Genomic DNA, 21972 nt, shown 5'->3' with positions numbered 1-21972 from the left:
CATTCATATGATAATCATTTCTGGACCTGAGCAAAACTGATATTCAAGCCCATAACTTCCATTTGAATGATAAAACCCTAAAGTCACCATTAAGATATTGCATAGACCTTCCACAGAAGTGTAATCATGGCTCATAAAGTTTAAAAGAAGTCTGGTGTCCCATGCCTTGCCAGATTGCACTTATGTCACTATAGAAAAACTACTCAGCTCTCCTTTTTGGTTTAACATTGAAACCATGACAAATCAAAACAAATTCCTTATAAAAGAAAATTAGATCTCTCTTTGCTAAAACCAGCATTACTCGTCAAATGGTATTTATAGCTGCCCAATTTCTGCAGTATTCCGATGTGAAGGCTTATTTGCTCTCGCTTATTCCTTTTTTTTTTTTTTTCCAGACAGAGTCTTACTCTAATGTCCAGGCTGGAGTGCAGTGGTGTGATCTCGGCTCACTGCAACTTCTGCCTCCTCGATTCAGGCGATTCTCTTGCCTCAGTCTCCTGAGTAGCTGGGATTACAGGCACACACCACCACCTTCGGCTAATTTTTGTATTTTTAGTAGAGACAGGGTTTTGTCATGTTGGCCAGGCTGGTCTTGAATTCCTGACCTCAAGTCATCCGCCCTCCTCGGCCTCCCAAAGTGCTGGGATTACAGGCATGAGCCACTGTGCCCGGCCCATGCTCTCGCTTATTCCTAATGGAAGTCACTGCTGCTTCTCACCATAAAATATGACTTCATATGCTTTGGAGACTCTAATCTTGATCTCACTTCACATAATCCTCATTCTTTTTAGTTCCTCCCGCCCCCTGCCTCAGGACCTCTCTTTTATTTTTATGCTACCTTTCTCCCACATTTCATTTGTATTAATGGGGTCCAAATAGGACATAGTTCGTTGTTTCCCAAATGAATATGCATATTCCAAAATATATGAATAAATTTCAATTTCTGTTTATCTGTTATTGTATCTGGCCAAAAATGGCCAAATGAATTTTCAGCATATTTGTATAGGGCATGCTTTGGAGGGTGGGGTATGACTTAAAATATGGACTAGGTGGTATACACAGAATTCGCTTTGGAGTTCCCTCAGGGACACCTCAAAGAAATAAGGCAGTCGTCTTTCAGAGCAGCTGAAAACCAAGTGTGAGACAGGTCACATCTCCGAAGACACTGGGCAGAAACTACATCTTTTATGTTAAAATTGATCTATAAAAATTTTAAATCATAAATTCTAAGAAAACTCCAGATACTTTTCATGTGATAACGTATTTATGTATACATGTCTCAAAAGGAGAACTATTTTAATCTGGTAAAACACTCCTCAATTTAAGCATACTTTATTTTAAATACTCAATTGACCCTCGACTTCTAACAGCTCTTAAACTGCTGATATATTTGAATATTTTTTCAACACTAGCCCGAATTTCACAGCACAGGTAAAAGACCCTTAAGCTTAGTGACTGAAGCATCTTCATAAAACAATGTGCTTACTTTGGAAAATAGTATTTTCCAGAATTTATCTAGCCCTTAATCTTAGAATACAAAAAGTACATGCTGAGTTAGTTATGTTGTTAGGAAGACTGCCATTAATTAATCCAAAATATACAAAGAACATTAAAGCATATTTCAGTTTCTCTCCTCTTCTTGTTCTTCTTACTCCTCTTTCTTATCTTAATAGATATTTCACAATACACATTTTTAAGTTTAATCTCCTTTCCTATTCACCCATTTCCCCTCCCCACTGTAGTTAAAAATTGTACTAAATATACAGGCTTATGCTTGCAATCTCAGCACTTCGGGAGGCCGAGGTGGGCAGATCACCTGAGGTCAGGAGTTCCATAACAGCCTGGCCAACATGGTGAAACCCTGTCTCTATTAAAAATACAAAAAAAAATAGCCGGGCATGGTGGCAGGCACCTGTAATCCCAGCTACTGATGAGGCTGAGGCAGGAGAATCACTTGAACCCGGGAGGAGGGGGTTGCAGTGAGCCAAGATTGCGCCACTGCACTCCAGCCTGGGTGACAGAGCAAGACTCTGTCTCAAGAAAATTAAAAAAAAAAAAAAAAAAAAGGAAGAAGAGCATAATTTAGTGAGGTACCATTGAGAAGTGGGATCCAGGATTGTAGGAGTTTTTAAAAAACACATCTGTTCTTTCCACTGCCCTTTTATTACTGAGTAGGTGGGTCACTTTCCATATATTTAACCAAAAATAACTCCCATAAAGAAACTAAACACCAAAGAACATACACCTTCATATATATTTTTAGTGTTGTAAGTGGATCTAATTTGTGTCAACTTATTCATATGATAGCAATGTGTGTGTGTGGCAGTGAGGCAGGGGTTGACATTCAGCAAAATACTTGATGACTGACTCACTCTATTTGTTCATTCATTCATTTATTCTCTACATTGTTTTAGAAAGTAATGAAGATAGCTAGCGTGGTGAATTATATTGAAAATCATAATAGCCAACTAAATTGGAATTACATTTCTCAATTCACATTTATATAGCATTTTAGAGTTTTCAAAATGTCCTTATACATATTTCTAGTTGCATAAAATGAAAGGCCTCTAATAGCTTATTAAATATATTTTAAATAAATAAAGCCTTTAAAAATACATTTTTGCATAACATTTGATTTTAGATATTTTATAAAATAACTTAAAGTTATATTTATTTCTACTGGTAGATAAAAGTACCTTTTCTTTTTAATGGTCCAAGGATACTTGGTCTAATAATGTTGGTAGGATTTTGACTTCTTCTAAAATAAAATCATCATGATCATTATAAGAAATATTTTTATATTTTTATATTTTAAATCAGCAATGACTATTTCATTATAACAGATCTAAGGACATACACAAAAACGAGACTCTGTGTAGGACATGGCATTACATCATTTTACTGCTTTTCTTTGTTTTTATTTTTATTTTTTTTCTGAGACGGAGTTTGGCTCTTGTCACCCAGGCTGGAGTGCAGTGGCACGATTTAAGCTCACTGCAGCCTCCGCCTCCTGGGTTCAAGTGATTCTCCTGCCTCAGCCTCCCAAGTAGCTGGGATCACAGGCATGCACCACCGCACTCGGCTAATTTTGTATTTTTTTAGTAGAGACAGGGTTTCACCATGTTGGCCAGGCTGGTCTCAAACTCCTGACCTTAGGTGATCTGCCCACCTTGGCCTCCAAAAGTATTGGGATTACAGGTGTGAGCCACCATGCTTGGCCATTTTACTGCTTTTCTTTACATATGGGTAAAAACTGGAATGCCTTAGGAGCAAACTATCTTCTAATTCTCAAAGATTCAGGATTTTGAATCCTAGAGTCCACAAAAACCTACATCCCTGGCTGGGATTTGCCTTGAATGAAGGTGAGAATCACGGATTAAGTTGTTTAAAGTTCTAGAGATAGCTCTGATCCTTATTAACAAACTTGGTTAGAGAAAGATTATGTATTAGCAGGGTGAAGGAATTACTAAATTATTCTTATGTTCTTAGTCACCTGACTTTTTCAATATACAAAATGATAAACTGAAACAGTGACTTTTTTTTTTTTTTTTGAGATGGAGTTTTGCTCTTGTTGCCCAGGCTGGAGTGCAATGGCGCGATCTCGGCTCACCGCAACCTCCACCTCCTGGGTTCAAGCGATTCTCCTGCCTCAGCCTCCCGAGTAGCTGGGATTACAGACATGCGCCACCATGCCCGGCTATTTTTGTATTTTTAGTAGACACGGGGTTTCTCCATGTTGCTCAGGCTGGTCTTGAACTTCCTACCTCAGGTGATCCACCCGCCTTGGCCTCCCAAAGTGCTGGGATTACAGGCATGAGCCACCATGCCCGGCCGAAACAATGACATTTTAATTTCCGTAAAAAGAAGTCACTTCTTTGGTTAGCACAAAACTTGGAGCTATAGTTTCTTTTAAGTTTCTATAATTCTTATTTTATAAGCAATTTGGTATTTTCATATAACATAAACTTACATGATGCATTGTTGCATAGGACTGGGAATAGGACTTGAAGGCGAACCAGTACAACTCACACAAGTTTGTAATGATGGAGAGAAACACTGTTAAAATCAAATTGGAACAGAGGTTTTAAAACCGCCACTTTTCTCAGAAAGCAGATCACTGGTTTCCTAGGGAGGGGCAGGGATGGTAGGGAGGGAGACTGGGGTACAAAAGATCATTAGGAAATTGTTTTGAGTGTGGGAACTGTTCAATATCTTGATTATGGTTGTGGCTACAGGATTGTACACAATTACCAAAATTAATCTAACCCTATGCTTTAAAGTTGGTGAATTTTATTACATGTAAGTAATACTTGAAGAAATGAAAAAGAAGGGGAAAATGTTAGTTAGAAGCGGATGTACTGTGACAAAATATATCCCCCAAAAGATTTGTGTTGGTGACCATTAATGTTCCTAAATATTTCCTAAATATTTCAAGAGACATAGACTTTTAGGTACTCCTTTCTTACCTTCTCAGTCTTCTTGATGGAAGAAGCCATTGAGGATACTGGAGTTAAATCAATGCACTTTAGAGAGGATGATTTCTGTAAGCCGTTGTCATTCTGTGTAAGCAGAAAGCGGTGTACAATTGTAGCACCAATTGCTTATTAACCAAACACTTGAGATACCGGTTACACAGGGAAGTGAGTCCTTACTACTGAGTCACTGGCTGCACAATGGTGAAGAGCTCTCGTCATCCTAAAGCAATCAGGGAACCCAAAATTCACTTCAATAAGCAAAGGCACCCTTTTCCCTTTTGGGGATGAGGGCTATATGGTGATTGAGGGGCTTCCCAACATGCCAGAAAGTCCTAGAATGTGAGTACTCAATACTATAAACACAAATCCTGAATTTAAGCTCTTCTCTTTGGCTTTGACCTGTGCTTTGTTATTGAAAACTATAATGCTACATCCAGGAAAGGATCAAAAAGGTTTTGGCTAGAACTTAGAAGCAAATGAGACATCAGGAATAACTACATTTATGGAAATTGTCTCTAGATTTTACATAGACAAAATCAGTACTTCATAATTCAGGATTTTAAAATCTGCCCTTTTCTTTCTAAAACAAGCCAAGTGTATATTACATGTGCCCTTCCTCTTCCTAACACACTTACGATTCTCTTACTCATCCATGTCAATACCTAAAGTAATTATAAAGGACTCCAGCAGTATCGATCAATTGCATTAGCACCAAAACATGAAAAGTGACAGGCTCCAGAGATTATCTACTCATTCTCTCGGACCTACTCCAGAATCAGGGATAACTGCTCATGTAAGGTACTCAGGGCTCAAAGGAAAATAAGATGCCATTGCTTCTATTGATGATCCATTTCCATATCGAATAACCCCCAAATCTGAAGATTGACATTAGTCAGAATCTCTCCTATTCAATTTTCAGCTCAGTACTTGTTTTGTCACTATCTGGGATGTCCATAGAAAAGAACACTGCATATCATTCAGCTACCACAACTAGGTAACCACGGTGTGCACACAGACATTTAAAAATGTTAACAAGAGATGAAACTAAATTCTAAGTATATTTAAATTAAAAGTTTTATATTAAAATGTTAGTGGGAGTATGTGTTACAGGCTGATATGGTGTGGCTGTGTCCCCATTCAAATCTCATCTTGAACTGTAATCCCCATAATCCCCACGTGTTGTGGGAGGAACCTGGTGGGTGGTAATTGAATCATGGGGGCAAATTCCCCAGTGCTGTTCTTGTGATAGTGAGTGAGTTCTCACGAGATTTGACGGCTTTATAAGCATCTGGAATTTCCCCTGCTGGCACTCATTCTGTCGCCTGCCACCCTGTGAAGAGGTGCCTTCTCCCATAATCGTAAGTTTGCTGAGGCCTCCCCAGCCATGCGGAACTGTGAGTCAATTAAACCTCTTTCCTTTAATTACCCAGTCTTGGGTATTTCCTTATAGCAATGTGAGAATGGACTAATACACAGGCATAAAAATGCAATATTTTTCTAGTAAGTCTATTGTCTGTGGTTTAAGACTCCTAATATATAGTTCATAAATTATGGAGAAAGGAGTGAAATCATTTATTGTTTTGTTATCTAAGCACTTTAACTAGTGCAACTGAACTCTTTTTATGCCTACTAGGACAGAGAAGAAACTGGTCCACAACAGCTATGGTTTTGTGTCACAAAACTCTTTACTTTGAACCCCACTTTCAAATAATGATAGCTATTTTTATGAGTAAATCATGAAGTATTTCTCAAGAACAATCAAGGACTAGGCGCAATGGCTCAAGCCTGTAATCCTAGCATTTTGGGAGGCTGAGGCAGGAGGATCCATTGAGCTCAGGAGTTCAAGACCAGCCTGGACAACATAGTGAGACCTTGTCTCAAAAAAAAAAATTAAAAAGAGCACTCAAAAATTATTTACGCAACAGATACAATTTTTGTTTCAAACTAGAGCTTAGATTTCTAGAAATTACAGCAAAACTAGATATGCCAACACTGCAAGTCAGTAAAAATTTGAAATTTCCTACAAAACTGAAGTTATAGTATCATACCAGTTTCAAGCCTTCTTCCCAAGATTGACTTATTTGTATCGCAGTTTGTAGCTTCCTACAAAAGAAAAGAAATCAAAACTGCAGTTTGCCTATCTGAAAGAAAAGATGTAATTAAATATACAAATTATCAGAATAGTAATTCAAAGTACAGTACTCACCATTCATACATTGTTTCTCTATTTATTAAATCCATGGCTTCTTCCTATAAAGGTAGGAAAATGAGAATAAACTGAATACCCAGTTCCTATGGTTTTATAAAATTTGATTTCATTTGGATGCACCATTATTTTTATTCACTAGGCTATAGAAGAACTAGAGAATAAATAAATCTCTAAACAAGTATCTGGTTCTCTACCCTTTATTGCTTCACAAATTATCACACCAAAGATCTATTACTTATGCATTATAGTACATCAGATATGCAGGAACTGATTAGATGAAAAACTTTGTACTTTTCTTTATTCAAAAGCAAAAACATTAAGCATTCAAAATTATACAGTTTTCCCTGAACTTTTTAAAGGTCTACTAGGACAGAGAAGAAACTAGTCCACAATAGCTATGGATGGCCATTAATACTATGATATTAATAAAAATTACTCACAGTACACAGACAACAAATTAAATGTCTATCAGGATAAGTTTGCTTAAGTAAATGATGAGACAAACATAATTTAAATCTAGTCATTGACATCAAAAAACAACTATTACATATTAAATGGGAGACAAATGGATCCTATTTATGTAAAATTGTAAAAGAGGTGCTCAGAAAGATGTTCACCAGAATCTTAACTGTGGTTATCAATGAGTAGTGAGATCTGGAGTAATGTGTTCTTTCTTTATTATTTGACTTTTTATTAATATGCAAGTATCATTTTCACATAGGTAGTTTTTTTTTTAATAACCCACCTACAGAAAGACATTCATGTTCATGGATTGGGACAATATTTAGATGACAATTCTACCCAAAGTGATCAACAGATGCAATGCGCCCCTTACCAAAGTCCCAATAACATTTTTTACAGAAACAGAAAAGCTCATCTGAAAATTCATATGGAATATCAAAGGACCCCAAATAGCCAAGGCAGTCTTTGAAAAGACGAACAAAGCTGGAGGATTCATACTTTCTGATTTCAAAACTTCCTACAAAACTATATAGTCAAAACAGTGTAGTTCTGGCATAAGAACAGATGCATACCAACACTTTGTGAGGCCGAGGCAGGCGGATCACCTGAGGTTGGGAGTTCGAGACCAGCCTGGCCAACATGGTGAAACCTTGTCTCTACCAAAAATACAAAATGTAGCCAGGTGTGGTGGCACACGCCTGTAATCCCAGCTACTCAGGAGGCTGAGGCACAAGAATTGCTTGAACCCTGGAGGCAAAGGTTGCAGTGAGCTGAAATTGCACTACTGTACTCCAGCCTGAATGACAGAGCAACATTCTGTCTCAAAAAAAAAAAAAAAAAAGAATATGTATATAGCAATGGAACAGAATAGAGCGCACAGAAATAAGCCTTCACATAATATATGGTCAAATGGTTTTCAACAGTGATGTCAGGACCATTCAATGGGGAAAGGACAATCTTTTCAACAAATGATGTTGAGAAAACCGGAGCTCTACATGCAAAAGAATGAAGTTGAACCCTTTTTCTTTTACCCTATGTAAAAATTCACTCAAAATGAATTAAAGACTTTAACTTACAAGATAAAACTCTAAATCTCTTAGAAGATAACATAAGGTTACATCTTCATGACACTGGATTTCACAGTGATTTCTTGGATATGATACCAAAGGCACAGGCAACAAGAGAAAAAAAAAACAGATAAACTGGTCTTCATCAAAATTAAAAAAACTTTTTTTTTTTTTTTTTTTGAGATGGAGTCTCACTCTGTTGGCCAGGCTGGAGTGCAATGGCGTGATCTCGGCTCCTGCAACCTCTGCCTCCCGGGTTCAAGCTATTCTCCTGTCTCAGCCTCCTGAGTAGCTGGGATTACAGGCGCATGCCACCAGGCCCGGCTAATTTTTGTATTTTTAGTAGAGACAGGGTTTCACGTGTTGGTCAGGCTGGTCTCGAACTCCTGACCTTATGATCCACCCGTCTCGGCCTCCCAAAGTGCTGGGATTACAGGTGTGAGCCACCGCATCCAGAGAAATTAAAAAAACTTTTGTGCATCAAATGACACTATCAAGAGAGTGAAAAGACAACTGGATAATTGGAGAAGATATCTGCAAATCATATATCTGAAAAGGAATGAATATCCAAAATATATACAGAACTCCTACAACACAGCGACAACAAAAACCAACCCAATTAAAATATGAGTAAAGAGACTGAATGTTTCAAATGACCAAAAAGCACATGAAAAGATGCTCAACATCATTTGTCATTATGGAAATGCAAACCAAAACCACAATGAGATGCCACTTTACCCCCATTAGTATAGTTATTTTTTTGTTGTTTTTATATATTTTTTGAGACAGGATCTCACTCTGTCATGCAGGCTGGAGTGCAGTGGTGCAATCTCAGCTCACTGAAACCTCTGCCTCCCAGGTTTAAGTGATTCTCATGTCTCAGCTTCCTAAGTAACTGGGATTTTTGTGTGTGTGTGTGACAGAGTCTCACTCTGTTGCCCAGGCTGGAGAGCAGTGACACAATCTCGGCTCAGTACAACCTCTGCCTCCCAGGTTCAAGCGATTCTCTTGCCTCAGCTTCCCGAGTAGCTGGAATTACAGGTACATGCCACCACACCCAGTTAATTTTTGTATTTTTAGTAGAGATGGGGTTTCACCATGTTGGCCAGCTGGTCTCAAACTCTTGACCTCAGATGATCCACCCACCTCAGCCTCCCAAAGTGCTGGGATTACAGGCATGAGCCACTGCATCCGGCTAAATTTTTTAATTTTCTAAAAACATCATTTCATCCTTATCTCATCCTTTTTTATATTTCTACTTTATATATATTCTATGATTCACATGATATAATAGCACAGTGGTATATGTCCAAAATGTATAAGTAAATGCAGTGTACCTATGTTGGAGGCATGTACTCAAACATTTTCTCCTGATGTGATGTGTGATCAAGAGTTTAAAGATTTTTGTCTATAGTATAAATAATACATGTTTGGGGTAGTCCATAATAGAAGAGTGGTGTGAGTTGTGTGAAAGAATTAAAATTTGGCCACACACAGTGGCTCATGCCTGTAATCCCAGCACTTTGGGAAGCCAAGGCAGGAGGAATCCTTGAGCTCACGAGTTCGAGATCAGCCTGGGTTACATAACAAGACCTCATCTCTACTAAAAGAAAAAAAAAATTAGCCGGACACATGTGGTACACATGTCAGTAGACCTAGCTACTCAGGAGGCTGAAGTGGGAGGATCTCTTGAGCCTGGCAGATTGAGGCTGCAGTGAGCCACAATTGTGTCACTGCACTCCAGCCTGGCAACAATATAAGACTCTGTCTCAATAAATAAATAAGTAAATACATAAATAAATATTTGACCTAGTCCTTCAAAGATGTATAAAATATGAACAAGCAGTGAGTAGAGGGAAGGGTATTCCAAGCAGAAGAACCCATATGAACAAAAGTTTAGGAGAGGGAAAAAATACAACAGATTTGGAGATAGTGAGACTACCTTGGCTGAAACTGAGTTTGTGCTACAAAGTAATGAGAGAGAAAACAGGAGAGGTAAGACAGGGCCAGATTTACAGGTTCTTAAATAATCAAAGAGTTTGATTTTAAAGAATTTGGGCAAAATCACATCGTTGTCAGGACCACAGGCTTTGGAGACAAACAGAACTGAGTCAAATCCCAGCTCTATAACCTACTACCTGTGCAAACTTAGGCAGGTAACGTCACCTGAGCGTCAGTTTCGTCATCCATATGAAGATGACAGTAAGAATGAGGATGATGAGGTGGCTGTACAGTTCTCATCACACTGCCTGGAAAACAGCTCAGTGCTTAACACAAATTAGCTATTTTTATTATTATTCAATAGGTAATGGGAAGCCATTGTGACATTTTGTATGGGGGGAAGAAAGTGAAAATGATGTTTTTTTAAAAAAAAAGTTGGCCAGGCGCAGTGGCTCATGCCTGTAATCCCAGCACTTTGGGAGGCCGAGGTGGGTGGATCATGAGGTCAGGAGATCAAGACCATCCTGACTAACACGGTGAAACCCCGTCTCTACTAAAATTAGCCGGATGTGGTGGCGGGTGCCTGTAGTCCCAGCTACATGGGAGGCTGAGGCAGGAGAATGGTATGAACCCGGAAGGCAGAGGTTGCAGTGAGCCGAGATCGCGCCACTGCACTCCAGCCTGGGTGACAGAGCGAGACTCTGTCTCAAAAAAAAAAAAAATTATCTTGGTCTTGATTGTGGAAGTTGGATTAAACTGGGAGAGACAGAAAATCTATTGGGATATTATTTCAGTAATCTAGACCCATGGGACAGAAGAAGGAAGCAGCAGTGACAACAAAGAGGATATTGTCAAGGAAGAATTAGTAGGATTAGAAGCCTAATTGGATACAGTAGAAAAATAAGGAAGAACTGAAGATAAATCAAGAGCTTTGAGTCTTAAAACTGTGACTATTTTGATACCATACAATGAGGTACAGAAAATGAGGGAATTGGAGAAGATAATTTAAGAAGATAATTAGTCTTTTAAAAACAATGGAATAACAGTAAATTCAGCAAAATGTAATTGTTAGTATAGTTCTTCGATTTAATATTATATAGATATTCTCCTCTAGTGTGAAACTCAAAAGTATTTTGTAGTTCATTTGGTCAACAAGTAAAGAGCAGGTAGTTTTCTGAAATTGAGATAGAATTCTGCTTAATATTCCTCCCACTGAAAGTTGGAGCATTAGCTAAAATCAGCTATTGAAGGTTGTTAGGAGAAGAGTGTTGACTCTTTTTCATTTATGTCTTGCCTATTTCCAAAATGGATTTGAGATGGCTTATAATAAAATAAGACTGTTAAAATAAGTATAAAAGGTCAAGAGCCATGTATTATAACTGTAAGAAGCAGAGTACAGTATACTAGAAACCTAGTTTAAGGAGAGTTGCTATACTTGGATGTTAAAGTTAGCTTTCCATTTTTCAGGATACATGGTAAAAATGGGAACTGTAAGTTACCAACTTTTGCTCTCCGAGCAGACTACATCTGAAAGATTTTAGTTACTGAGTGCTTGCACAGTACCCAATAAAGGCTTGTTGAAAGAACGAAACAATCTGTAAACTAAGATTAAATTTAATTTTTTTTTTTTGAGAAGGAGTCTTACTTTGTCACCCAAGCTGGAGTGAGTGCAGTGGCACAATCTCAGCTCACTGCAACCTCTGGCTCCGGGGTTCAAGCGATTCTCCTGCCTCAGCCTCCCGAGTAGCTGGGATTACAGGCGTGCCTCACCAGGCCTGGATAATTTTTATATTTTTAGTAGAGATGGGGTTTCTTCATGTTGGTCAGGCTGGTCTCGAACTCCCGACCTCAGGTGATCCGCCCGCCTCGGCCTTCCAAAGTGCTGGGATTACAGGCGTGAGCCACTGTGCCCGGCCAGCAAATTAAAAAAAAAATTTTTTTAAAGACGGAGTCTTCTTATGTTGCCCAGGCTGGTCTTGAACTCCTGGCCTCAAGTGATCCTCCTGCTTTGGCCTCTCAAGTCACTGGCATTACAGGCACAAGCCACCACGCCCAGCTCAATTTCTTTTTATTGATTTTTACTTAAGACACTACAGAGAAAGTTAAGTTGTTACTGGGTGCCAATGACTCATATCCTGTTTAACAAATCAGGAATTAAATATAAAGCTATATAACAAAAAACTGTGAGCAGACTGTTATGGGTTGAATTGTGTCCCCCCAAATTCCTGTGTTGAAGTCCTAATCCCCAGTGCCTCAGGATGTGACCTTATTTAGAGACAGAATATTTTCAGAAGCAAGCAGGTTAGGATGAGGTCATTAGGGTGGGCCCTAATCCAATATGACTGCTGTCCTTCATGAAAAGGAGAAACTTAGCAACAAACACATGTACAGGGAGAACACTATGTGAACATGAAGATAGCCATCAACAAGCCAAGGGCAGAGGCCTGGAGCAGATCCTCCCTCACAGTCCTCAGAAGGAATCAACCCTACTGACACCTTTATCTCAGACTTCTAGCCCTAAGAAATGTGAAACAATGTATTTCTGTTGTTTAAGCCGCCCAGTTTGTGATACTTTGCAATGGCAGCCTGAGCAAACTAATATACAAACTGTTTCTGCATGGCACTTATTTATGTTTAGAGCTTTGGGAAACAGGGAACTACAGACTGAATGCATTCAGATCTTTTGGAATACAAGCTCAATTTTTATTAGGGGCCACACATGGTGGCTCATGCCTGTAATGCCAGTACTTTGGGAGACTGAGGCAGGAGTACCACTTGAGGCCAGGATTTCAGGAGCAGCCTGGGCACCACAGGGAGACGTCATCTCTCCAAAAATTTAAAAAATTGGCCAGGCGTGGTGGCTCATGCCTGTAATCCCAGCACTTTGGGATGCCAAGGTGGGTGGATCACCTGAGGTCAGGAGTTCTAGACCAGTTGGACCAATATGGTGAAAACCCGTCTCTACTAAAAATACAAAAGTTAGCCAGGTGTGGTGGTGGGTGCCTGTAGTCCAGCTACTCGGGAGGCTGAGACAGGAGAATTGCTTGAACCCGGGAGGCGAAGGTTGCAGTGAGCCGAGATCATGCCACTGCACTCCAGCCTAGGCAACAGAGCGAGACTCTGTCTCAAAAATAAATAAATAAAATAAAATAAAATAAAAAATTATCCAGGCATGGTGGTGTGCACCTGTAGTCCTAGCTAGTTGGGAGGCTGAGGCAAGAGGATCACTTTAGCCCAGGAGGTTGAGGCTGCAGTGAGCTATGATCATGCCACTACACTCCAGCCTGGGCAACAGAGCAAGAACCTGTCTCAAAAATAAATAAATAAAATAAAATTTTTATTAGAAAGGAAAATTACACAAAATAATTCCTATTTAGGAATAATAACTGTGTTTAGAAAATTAACTTCTAGCTTGATGTCTCAATCTCTTTAATACTTAAAAAACAGCTAACAACAACAGTTGAGAAGAAATTGTCCATTAACTGCTTAATAGGAAAGGTGTAACATAAACTAAATATTGGCCCAGAACCTAACATTGACTTGGGGCTGTGTGCCCATTTAAAATTAAAAGCAAATTTCATCATACTATTTTACAGGAGGCCAGGCGTGGTGGCTCATGCCTGTAATCCCAGCCCTTTGAGAGGCCAAGATGGGCGGATCACCTGAGGTCAGGAGTTTGAGACTAGCCTGGCCAACATGGTGAAACCCCCTCTCTACTTAAAAAAAAAAAATTAGCTGGGTGGGGTGGTGGGCGCCTGTAATCCCAGCTACTCAGGAGGCTGAGGCTACAGAATCACTTGAACCAGGGAGGCAGACGTTGCAGTGAGCTGAGATCGCGCCACTCACTCCAGCCTGGGCGAGAGAGTAAGACTCTGTCTAAGAAAACAAACAAACAAACAAACAAACAAAAACTATTTTACAGGAAATAGAGGATAAAACAATATATTAACACCACATGGAAGCAAAATCAGAATGTGGGACATTTTACAGGACAAATGGCCTCCCTGGTTTCTTCAGTAAATAAGAGGCATGGAACAAAAAACTGGCAGAAAATGCTGTTTTACAGCATGGTGCTGGTACCAAAACAGACATATAGACCAATGGAACAGAACAGAGACCTCAGAAATAACACCACACATATACAACCATCTGCTCTTCAACAAACCTGACAAAAACAAGCAATGGGGAAAGGATTTCCTATTCAATAAATGGTGCTGGGAAAACTGGCTAGCCATATGCAGAAAACTGAAACTGGACCCCTTCCTTACACTTTATACAGAAATTAACTCAAGATGGATTAAAGATTTAAATGTAAAACCCAAAACCATAAAAACGCTAGAAGAAAACCTAGGCAATACCATTCAGGACATAGGCATGGGCAAAGACTTCATGAGGAAAATGCCAAAAGCAATTCTAACAAAAGCAAAAATTGACAAATAGGATCTAATTAAACTAAAGAACTTCTGCACAGCAAAAGAAATTATCATCAGCGTGAACAGGCAACCTACAGCATAGGAGATAAGTTTTGCAATCTACCCATCTGACAAAGGTCTAATATCCAGAATCTACAAGGAACTGAAACAAGAAAAAACAAACAACCCCATCAAAAAGTGGGCAAAAGATATGAACAGACACTTCTCAAAAGAAGACATTTATGTGGCCAACAAACATAAGAAAAAAAGCTCAACATCACTGATTCATTAGAGAAATGCAAATCAAAACCACAATGACATACCATCTCATGCCAGTCAGAATGGCAATGACTAAAAACTCAAGAAACAATAGATGCTGGCAAGGCTGTGGAGAAATAGGAACGCTTTTACATTGTTGGTGGGAATGTAAATTAGTTCAACCACTGTGGAAGACAGTGTGGCGATTCCTCAAGGATCTAGAACCAGAAATATCATTTGACCCAGAAATCCCATTACTGAGTATATACCCAAAGGAATATAAATCATTTTACTATAAAGACACATGCACACGCATGTTTACTGCAGTACTATTTACAATAGCAAAGACATGGAACCAACCTGAACGCCCATCAATGATAGACTGGATAAAGAAAATTTGGTACATATACACCATGGAATACTATGCAGTCCTAAAAAGGAATGAGATCATGTCCTTTGCAGGGACATGAATGAAGCTAGAAGCCATCATCCTCAGCAAACTAACACAGGAACAGAAAACCAAACAATGCATGTCCTCACTCATAGGTGGGAGTTGAACAATGAGAACGCATGGACACAGGGAGGGGAACAACACACATCAGGGCCTGTTGGGGGGTGGGTGGTGAGGGGAGGGAACCTAGATGACATATCAATAGGTGCAGCAAACCACCATGGAACACGTATACCTATGTGACAAACCTGCACATTTTGTCCATGTATCCTGGAACATAAATAAAATAAAATAAAATAAAATAAAAATGCTGTTTTAAATAAAAGAGATCTAAGAGATATATATCAACTAAATGTCATATTTGGATTGTGTTTGGATCAGTTAAAAATGCATTTGTGAGAATTAGGAAAAATATAACATGGATTTAGATGACATTAAGGAATAAGGTAATTTGTTATGCATAACGATGGCATTGTGATTATGGAGAAAAAAAGTCCTTCTCATACCCATAAACTTGGGTAAAAAGATATGTCAGAAATTTACTTTAAAGCACTCTCTCCCACCCCTAAAAGAGAAGCAGATAGATGAAAAAGGATGTACAAAATGTGGATAATCGTTAAAGCTGGGTGTTAGGTACATGGAGATTCTATATTCCATGTTTTAAATTTTCCATTTAAAAAGATTTTTTTAATGCAGTACTCTTGGCACTATGCATAATTACAGTTGTCCCTTGGTATATGTGGGGAAATGGTTCCAGCACCCCCCGACTGCAATACCAAAATCCACACATCCTCAAGTCCACAGTGGGCCTTCTGGAACCCGAGGATACAAAAAGTCAGCCATACATATAGGAGGGTTTCACATCACAACAATACTGTATTTTTGATCTCCATTATCTGTGTATAAGTGCACCCACGCCATTCAAATCCATGTTGTTCAAGTTTGGAGGTTCCTCAAAAAATGAAAAATAGAGTTACCATATGATCCAGCAATCTCACTCCAAGGTATATCACCCACCAAAAAGGAAATCAGTATATAGAAGAGATAGCTACATTCCCATGTTTATTGCAGCACTGTTTACAATACCTAAGATTTGGAAGCAGCCTACGTGTTCATCAACAGATGAATGGATAAAGAAAATGTGATACATATAAACAGTGGAGTACTATTCAGCCATAAAAAGAATGAGATCCAGGATGGCACGGTGGCTCACGCCTGTAATCCCAGAACTTTGGGAGGCCGAGGCAGGCAGGATCACCTGAGGTCAGGAGTTCGAGACCAGCCTGGGCAACATGGCGAAACCCTGTCTCTATAAAAAATACAAAAATTAGCTTGTTGCGGTGGCGTGGGCCTATAAACCTAGCTACTCAGGAGGCTGAGGCAGGAAAATCACTTGAACCTGGGAGGCAGAGGTTGCAGTGAGCTGAGATGGCGCCACTGTACTCCAGCCTGGGTGATAGAGCAAGATTGTCTCACAAAAAAAAAAAAAAAGAATGAGATCCAGTCGTTTGTAGCAACATGGATGAAACTGGAGGTCATTATGTTAAGTGAAATAAGCCAGGCACAGAAAGACAAACATTGCATGTTCTAACTTATCTTCTTTTTTCTTTTTTTTTGAGATGGAGTCTCGCTCTGTCACCCAGGCTGGAGTGCAGTGGCGCGATCTCGGCTCACTGCAACCTCTGCCTCCCAGGTTCAAGTGATTCTTTAGTCTCAGCCTCCTGAGTAGCTGAGATTACAGGCACCCACCACCACGCATGGCTACTTTTTGTATTTTTAGTAGAGACGGGGTTTCACCACTTTGGCCAGGCTGGTCTCGAACTCCTGACCTCAAGTGATCTGCCCACCTCAGCCTCCCAAAGTGCTGGGATTACAGGTGTGAGCCACTGCGCCCAGCCTCATGTTTTCGCTTATTTGTGGCAGGTAAAAATTAAAACACTTGAACTCACGGAGATAGAGATTAGAAGGATGGTTACCAGAGGCTGGGAAGGGTAAATGAGGGGTGACGAGGAAGTGGGATGGTTAATGGGTACAAAAATATAGTTAGAAAGAACAAATAAGACTCAGTATTTGCTAGCACAACAGGGTGACAATAGTCAATAATAATTTAATTGTGCATTTAAAAATAACTAAAAGGATAATTGAATTGTTTGTAACACAAAGGATAAATGCTTGAAGGGATGGATACTCCATTTACCCTGATGTGATTATTACATGTTGCATACCTATATCAAAGTACCTCATGTACCCCATGGCACCCGTAAAAATTAAATTAATTACTTTTTAAAAACCCAGGTTGTTGAAGGGTCAGTTGTAATTCTTTTCATCCTCAAAACGATTCTATGAGATAGCCAATATTATTCCCCCCATTTTGATAAAATCAATGCCCTTATTGATGTTGTTAAAGTGTAATTTCAGAAGGTAATGGGGAGAGAACCAGACATTTCTGTTTTGCACTTAAAAGGTTAAGTTTAATAGGGACAAAGAAGTCAGTCAAAGAATGCACGTAAAGAAATATGCAACTTATGCCAGGCACAGTGGCTCACCCCTGTAATCCCAGCACTTTGGGAGGCTGAGGTGAGCAGATCACTTGAGGTCAGGAGTTCGAGACCAGCCTGACAAACGTGGTGAAACCCCATCTCTACTAAAAATACAAAAAAAATTAGCCGGGTGTGGTGGCACGCACCTGTGATCCCAGCTACTCGGGAGGCTGAGGCAGGAGAATCCCTTGAACTCAGGAGATGGAGGTTGTAGTGAGCTGAGACAACACCACTGCACTCCTTCCTGGGTGACAGAGTGAGACTCCGTCTCAAAAACAAAGAAAAAAAAAAGAAATATGCAACTTAAGATATCTATCAGACCATTAAACTGCTGAAAATAAGTCTTAATTTTCCATTCAATCAGTATCCAGACTGAAAATTAATGTTTTTCTCTTTTCCCATCTCATTCATTTTCTACTTATATTTCATTTTTAAATATTTATAATATAAATTATGTTACATGGAAATAAACTGCATTAAACTTATATTCCTAACCAGTGTAAATTAGTATTTATATCAAACTTCGCCAGCAAATAGCAACATGTAATCCATTTTCAAATATTTGGTTTAATTTAGGAGAAGCAAAGAAACATACTGCACAGATAAACACGAGGTCACTTTTACCCCTTTGAACTTGTTTCATTCCTTAAGAATTTCAAAAAATAGCTACATACAAAGACAGGAGTAAAAGCAAGTTTTACCTACTAAAAAGTAAAAAAACAGCCTGGCGCAGTGGCTCACGCCTGTAATCCCTGCAATTTGGGAGGCCGAGGTGGGCAGATCACCTGAGGTCAGGAGTTCAAGACCAGCCTGGCCAACATGATGAAACCCCGTCTCTACTAAAAATACAAAAATTAGCCGGGCATGGTGGCAGGCGCCTGTAATCCCAGCTACCCGGGAGGCTTAGGCAGGAGAATCGCTTGAACCTGGGAGATGGAGGTTGCAGTGAGCCAAGATGGAGCCACTGCACTCCAGTCTGGGCAACAGAGCGAAACTCTGTCTCAAAAAAAAAAAAAAAAAAAAAAAGGAAAAAAACCGTTTTTAGCATACTTTCTTGCTAGCAGATAAGCTGACCTTAGGAAAGCCATGCCACAGGGGTGAAAGGGAGAGAGGGAAAGGAAGCAAGAGTTGGAGGACTAATAACTAGGATTACAAGATGGTATTATGGGCTTTGTACACTGAAACAGGGAAAGGGGAGCTGGAAGATAATCCAGTAATCTGGGGCCAAATCTTGGCTCTGACATTCACCAACTCTGGAGATTGGGTAAATTGCTAAATTTCTCCCCTTTTTAGTTTCCGACCTTATAAAGTTGTTGTAAGAGAAAATGAGACCATAAATGTAAAGTACCTATTAGTGCTAAGTGAATAATAAGTTAAGCCTCTCTTAGGGGGAAAAAACATCTGCTTGTAGCTGGGTCAAAAAAAAAAAATACCACCTGTGGCGTAGTGGTGATTTGATCTTTTGAGTTCTGTGGCTAATCCTTGGATAATTAAAAGGTTGAATTCTGTATTATGCTTGTGCTATTAAGCATGCATGTGCACATGAGTGCACACCCACCCACATACACCCTCCCAACCACACACACAAACACAAACACACAAACACAGAGACTGCATGCGTGCACATGGGCACAAAATATAAACCAGTGAGGTACAATGTGTCCCTGAACTCAGATCACTAAGAACAAAACAATAGCATGAAGGCCATTTTATCTGTCAAAAAAACTCATCTGAGGGTTAAAAAAATAATAACTACAGTTATTATGAAGCTGAAAATTAATTTTTATGTATAGCATTCCACTTTCAGATCCTGGAAGAAAGAAGCTAGACTCAAGGTATAAGAGTATGCAGTATTTCTAGAAATTATTAATTAATTAAAATAGTTAATAAGCCAAATAAAGTGCTTCTTCGTTTTGTTTTTTTTTTGAAGAAATCATTCCTAGAAATAAAAACTTAATATTACACGTGACCTCACTTAGAATTACTGAAACATAGGTATTTTCACAAAGAAAAATAAAATTTACTTTTTTATTTTTATTTATTTTTTTTTTTGAGACGGAGTCTCGCTCTGTCGCCCAGGCTGGAGTGCAGTGACGCAATCTCGTCTCGCTACAAGCTCTGCCTCCTGGGTTCAGGCCATTCTCCTGCCTCAGCCTCTCCGAGTAGCTGGGACTACAGGCGCCCACCACCACGCCCGGCTAATTTTTTTGTATTTTTAGTAGAGACGGGGTTTCACCGTGGTCTCGATCTCCTGACCTCGTGATCTGCCCGCCTCGGCCCCCCAAAGTGCTGGGATTACAAGCGTGAGCCGCCGCGCCCAGCCAAAATTTACTTTTTTAAATGAACAGCTGTCAGTTTGGAAAGTCTTCTTACCTGTTTGATTTGATGAAGGCGGCTGATGGAACCATGAAAGGGAGGTGGCAACAACTGAAATTTAAAATGTAGAAGTCAAGCTTGCTTTAATGTTTCTGATTAATTACATCTAAACATTAAGTCAATGTTGAATTACCTAAAATATTTATTTAGTGTCTTATGCATGCCAGCAACAGTTATCAGTTAGGTTCAAAGTTAAAAAAAGATCCAACTGGATCTTGACTGAAAATTATACTAATCAAAAATCAACACTTCCAAAACAGAACAAAATAACTGTTATCATAATAAATACAGAGCAGAACATCAGTAGAGGATTTTGTTTGTCTCTACCTTTTCTTTCCTAAGGCACTAGATCTTAAAATTGCCTCATTTTTCTTGCCAGTTTTAGCCCATCATTAAAGCTTAGTGAGAGGTATTACCCAGAACAAAAAGCTGAAACAGTCATTGAATCAGTAGCTAGCTTGCCAAGCATACTGCCCAAAAATCATAAACAGAATAACTACATCAAATATCCTGGAATCTAGCTGGGAAACCAAACTTTCATAATATGAAATGACTTTAAGGTAATCACTTTCAAGTCATTTAGCACATTTTACTCTTGGTTGCTAAGATACTTCTTGTCTAGGTCCTTTCTCTTTTTCGGGGCTACTTTTTCCTTTTCAGTCTTTTCTCAAAGCTTATGAGGACCCACACAAGAGGGGAATGAAAGAATGGAGGGATTTAAAGCTAAGTGTGAAAATGAGGCTTGAAAATTACCTTCAGAATTCATTTGTAAACTCTTTCTGTACCGTGGTTATTTCTTAAAATGCCAGATAATGTGTTTACCATATCTTAGTTTCAAATTCTATCTTAAGAGCACATTGAGTTGTACATTCAAAATATTGAATGAGGCCAGGCACGGTAGCTCATGCCTGCATTCCCAGCACTTTGGGAGGCTGAGGCAGGCAGATCACTTGAGGCCAGGAGTTCAAGACCAGCCTGGCCAACATGGTGAAACCCCGTCTCTACTAAAAATACAAAAATTAGCCGTGCGTGGTGGCACGCGCCTCTGATCCCAGCTACTTGGGATTTTTAAGAAAAAGAAAAGACCTGGAGGCCAGGCACGGGAGGCTCATGCCAATTATCCCGGCACTTTGAGAGGATCACTTGAGGCTAGGAGTTCAAGACCAGCTTAAGCAAGATGGCAAAAACCCACCTCTACAAATATATATATATATATGGAGAGAGAGAGAGAGCACTGAGCTAGGCCCTGAAGATCCAAAGATAAATAAGACATTTTCCTGTCCTTGAGCAAGTCAAAGTCTAGTTAGCGGAAACTAGGTCACAGCCAAATGGCAGAACAGAGTTATGATTTGGGTTTAAAGGACAGAGTTCAAAGGACAGAGAACTCTGTGTGGGTCTTGGAGAAGTCTTCATAGAGGAGTAGCAACTCATTAGAGAAGAGGAGGGAGGACATTTCAAGGAGTGAGAGGAAACATTCAGGCAGAGAGGAATGTTCAGGGAACAGAAAGGTTCAGGGTGGCTGAAACTTAGTACCTGCGAGGGTGCAACAGGAAACAAATTTAGGGAAATTAGGCTAAAACCGGATTGTAGTTTTTGGACTTCAGCCTTTGAGCACAATAGGAAACCCAGAGCATAGAGTCCTCTGAGTTCTTAAACCTCAAAGGTTGTTTAAACAAGATCATATCTGCTTTAGAAAGGTAACCCTGGCAGGCCGGGCGCGGTGGCTCACGCTTGTAATCCCAGCACTTTGGGAGGCCGAGGCGGGTAGATCACAAGGTCAG

The 21972-nt window shown here is 39.5% G+C and overlaps 1 protein-coding gene across 2 annotated transcripts in view; it reads right to left on the bottom strand.

The window, feature by feature from the left end:
• Window positions 1-21972, bottom strand: part of FAM122C (family with sequence similarity 122C) — a 57033-nt gene that overhangs the window by 2970 nt on the left and 32091 nt on the right. The window contains exons 4-8 of one of the 2 annotated variants that reach the window (XM_030806926.1): window positions 20189-20242; window positions 6682-6725; window positions 6524-6578; window positions 4467-4559; window positions 3971-4056 (exon numbers count right to left, since the gene is read on the bottom strand). In XM_030806926.1, coding sequence (XP_030662786.1) covers window positions 3971-4056; window positions 4467-4559; window positions 6524-6578; window positions 6682-6725; window positions 20189-20242 — 332 coding nt within the window. The remainder of the gene's footprint in view (window positions 1-3970; window positions 4057-4466; window positions 4560-6523; window positions 6579-6681; window positions 6726-20188; window positions 20243-21972) is intronic. The other variant, XM_003272536.3, reaches the window with a different exon arrangement.

Source organism: Nomascus leucogenys, chromosome X (genome assembly GCF_006542625.1).
Source record: "Nomascus leucogenys isolate Asia chromosome X, Asia_NLE_v1, whole genome shotgun sequence".
Classification (NCBI taxonomy): domain Eukaryota; kingdom Metazoa; phylum Chordata; class Mammalia; order Primates; family Hylobatidae; genus Nomascus; species Nomascus leucogenys.
The sequence above is the reverse complement of the archived record's forward strand: the minus strand, read 5'-3'. Positions and strand labels throughout refer to the sequence as shown.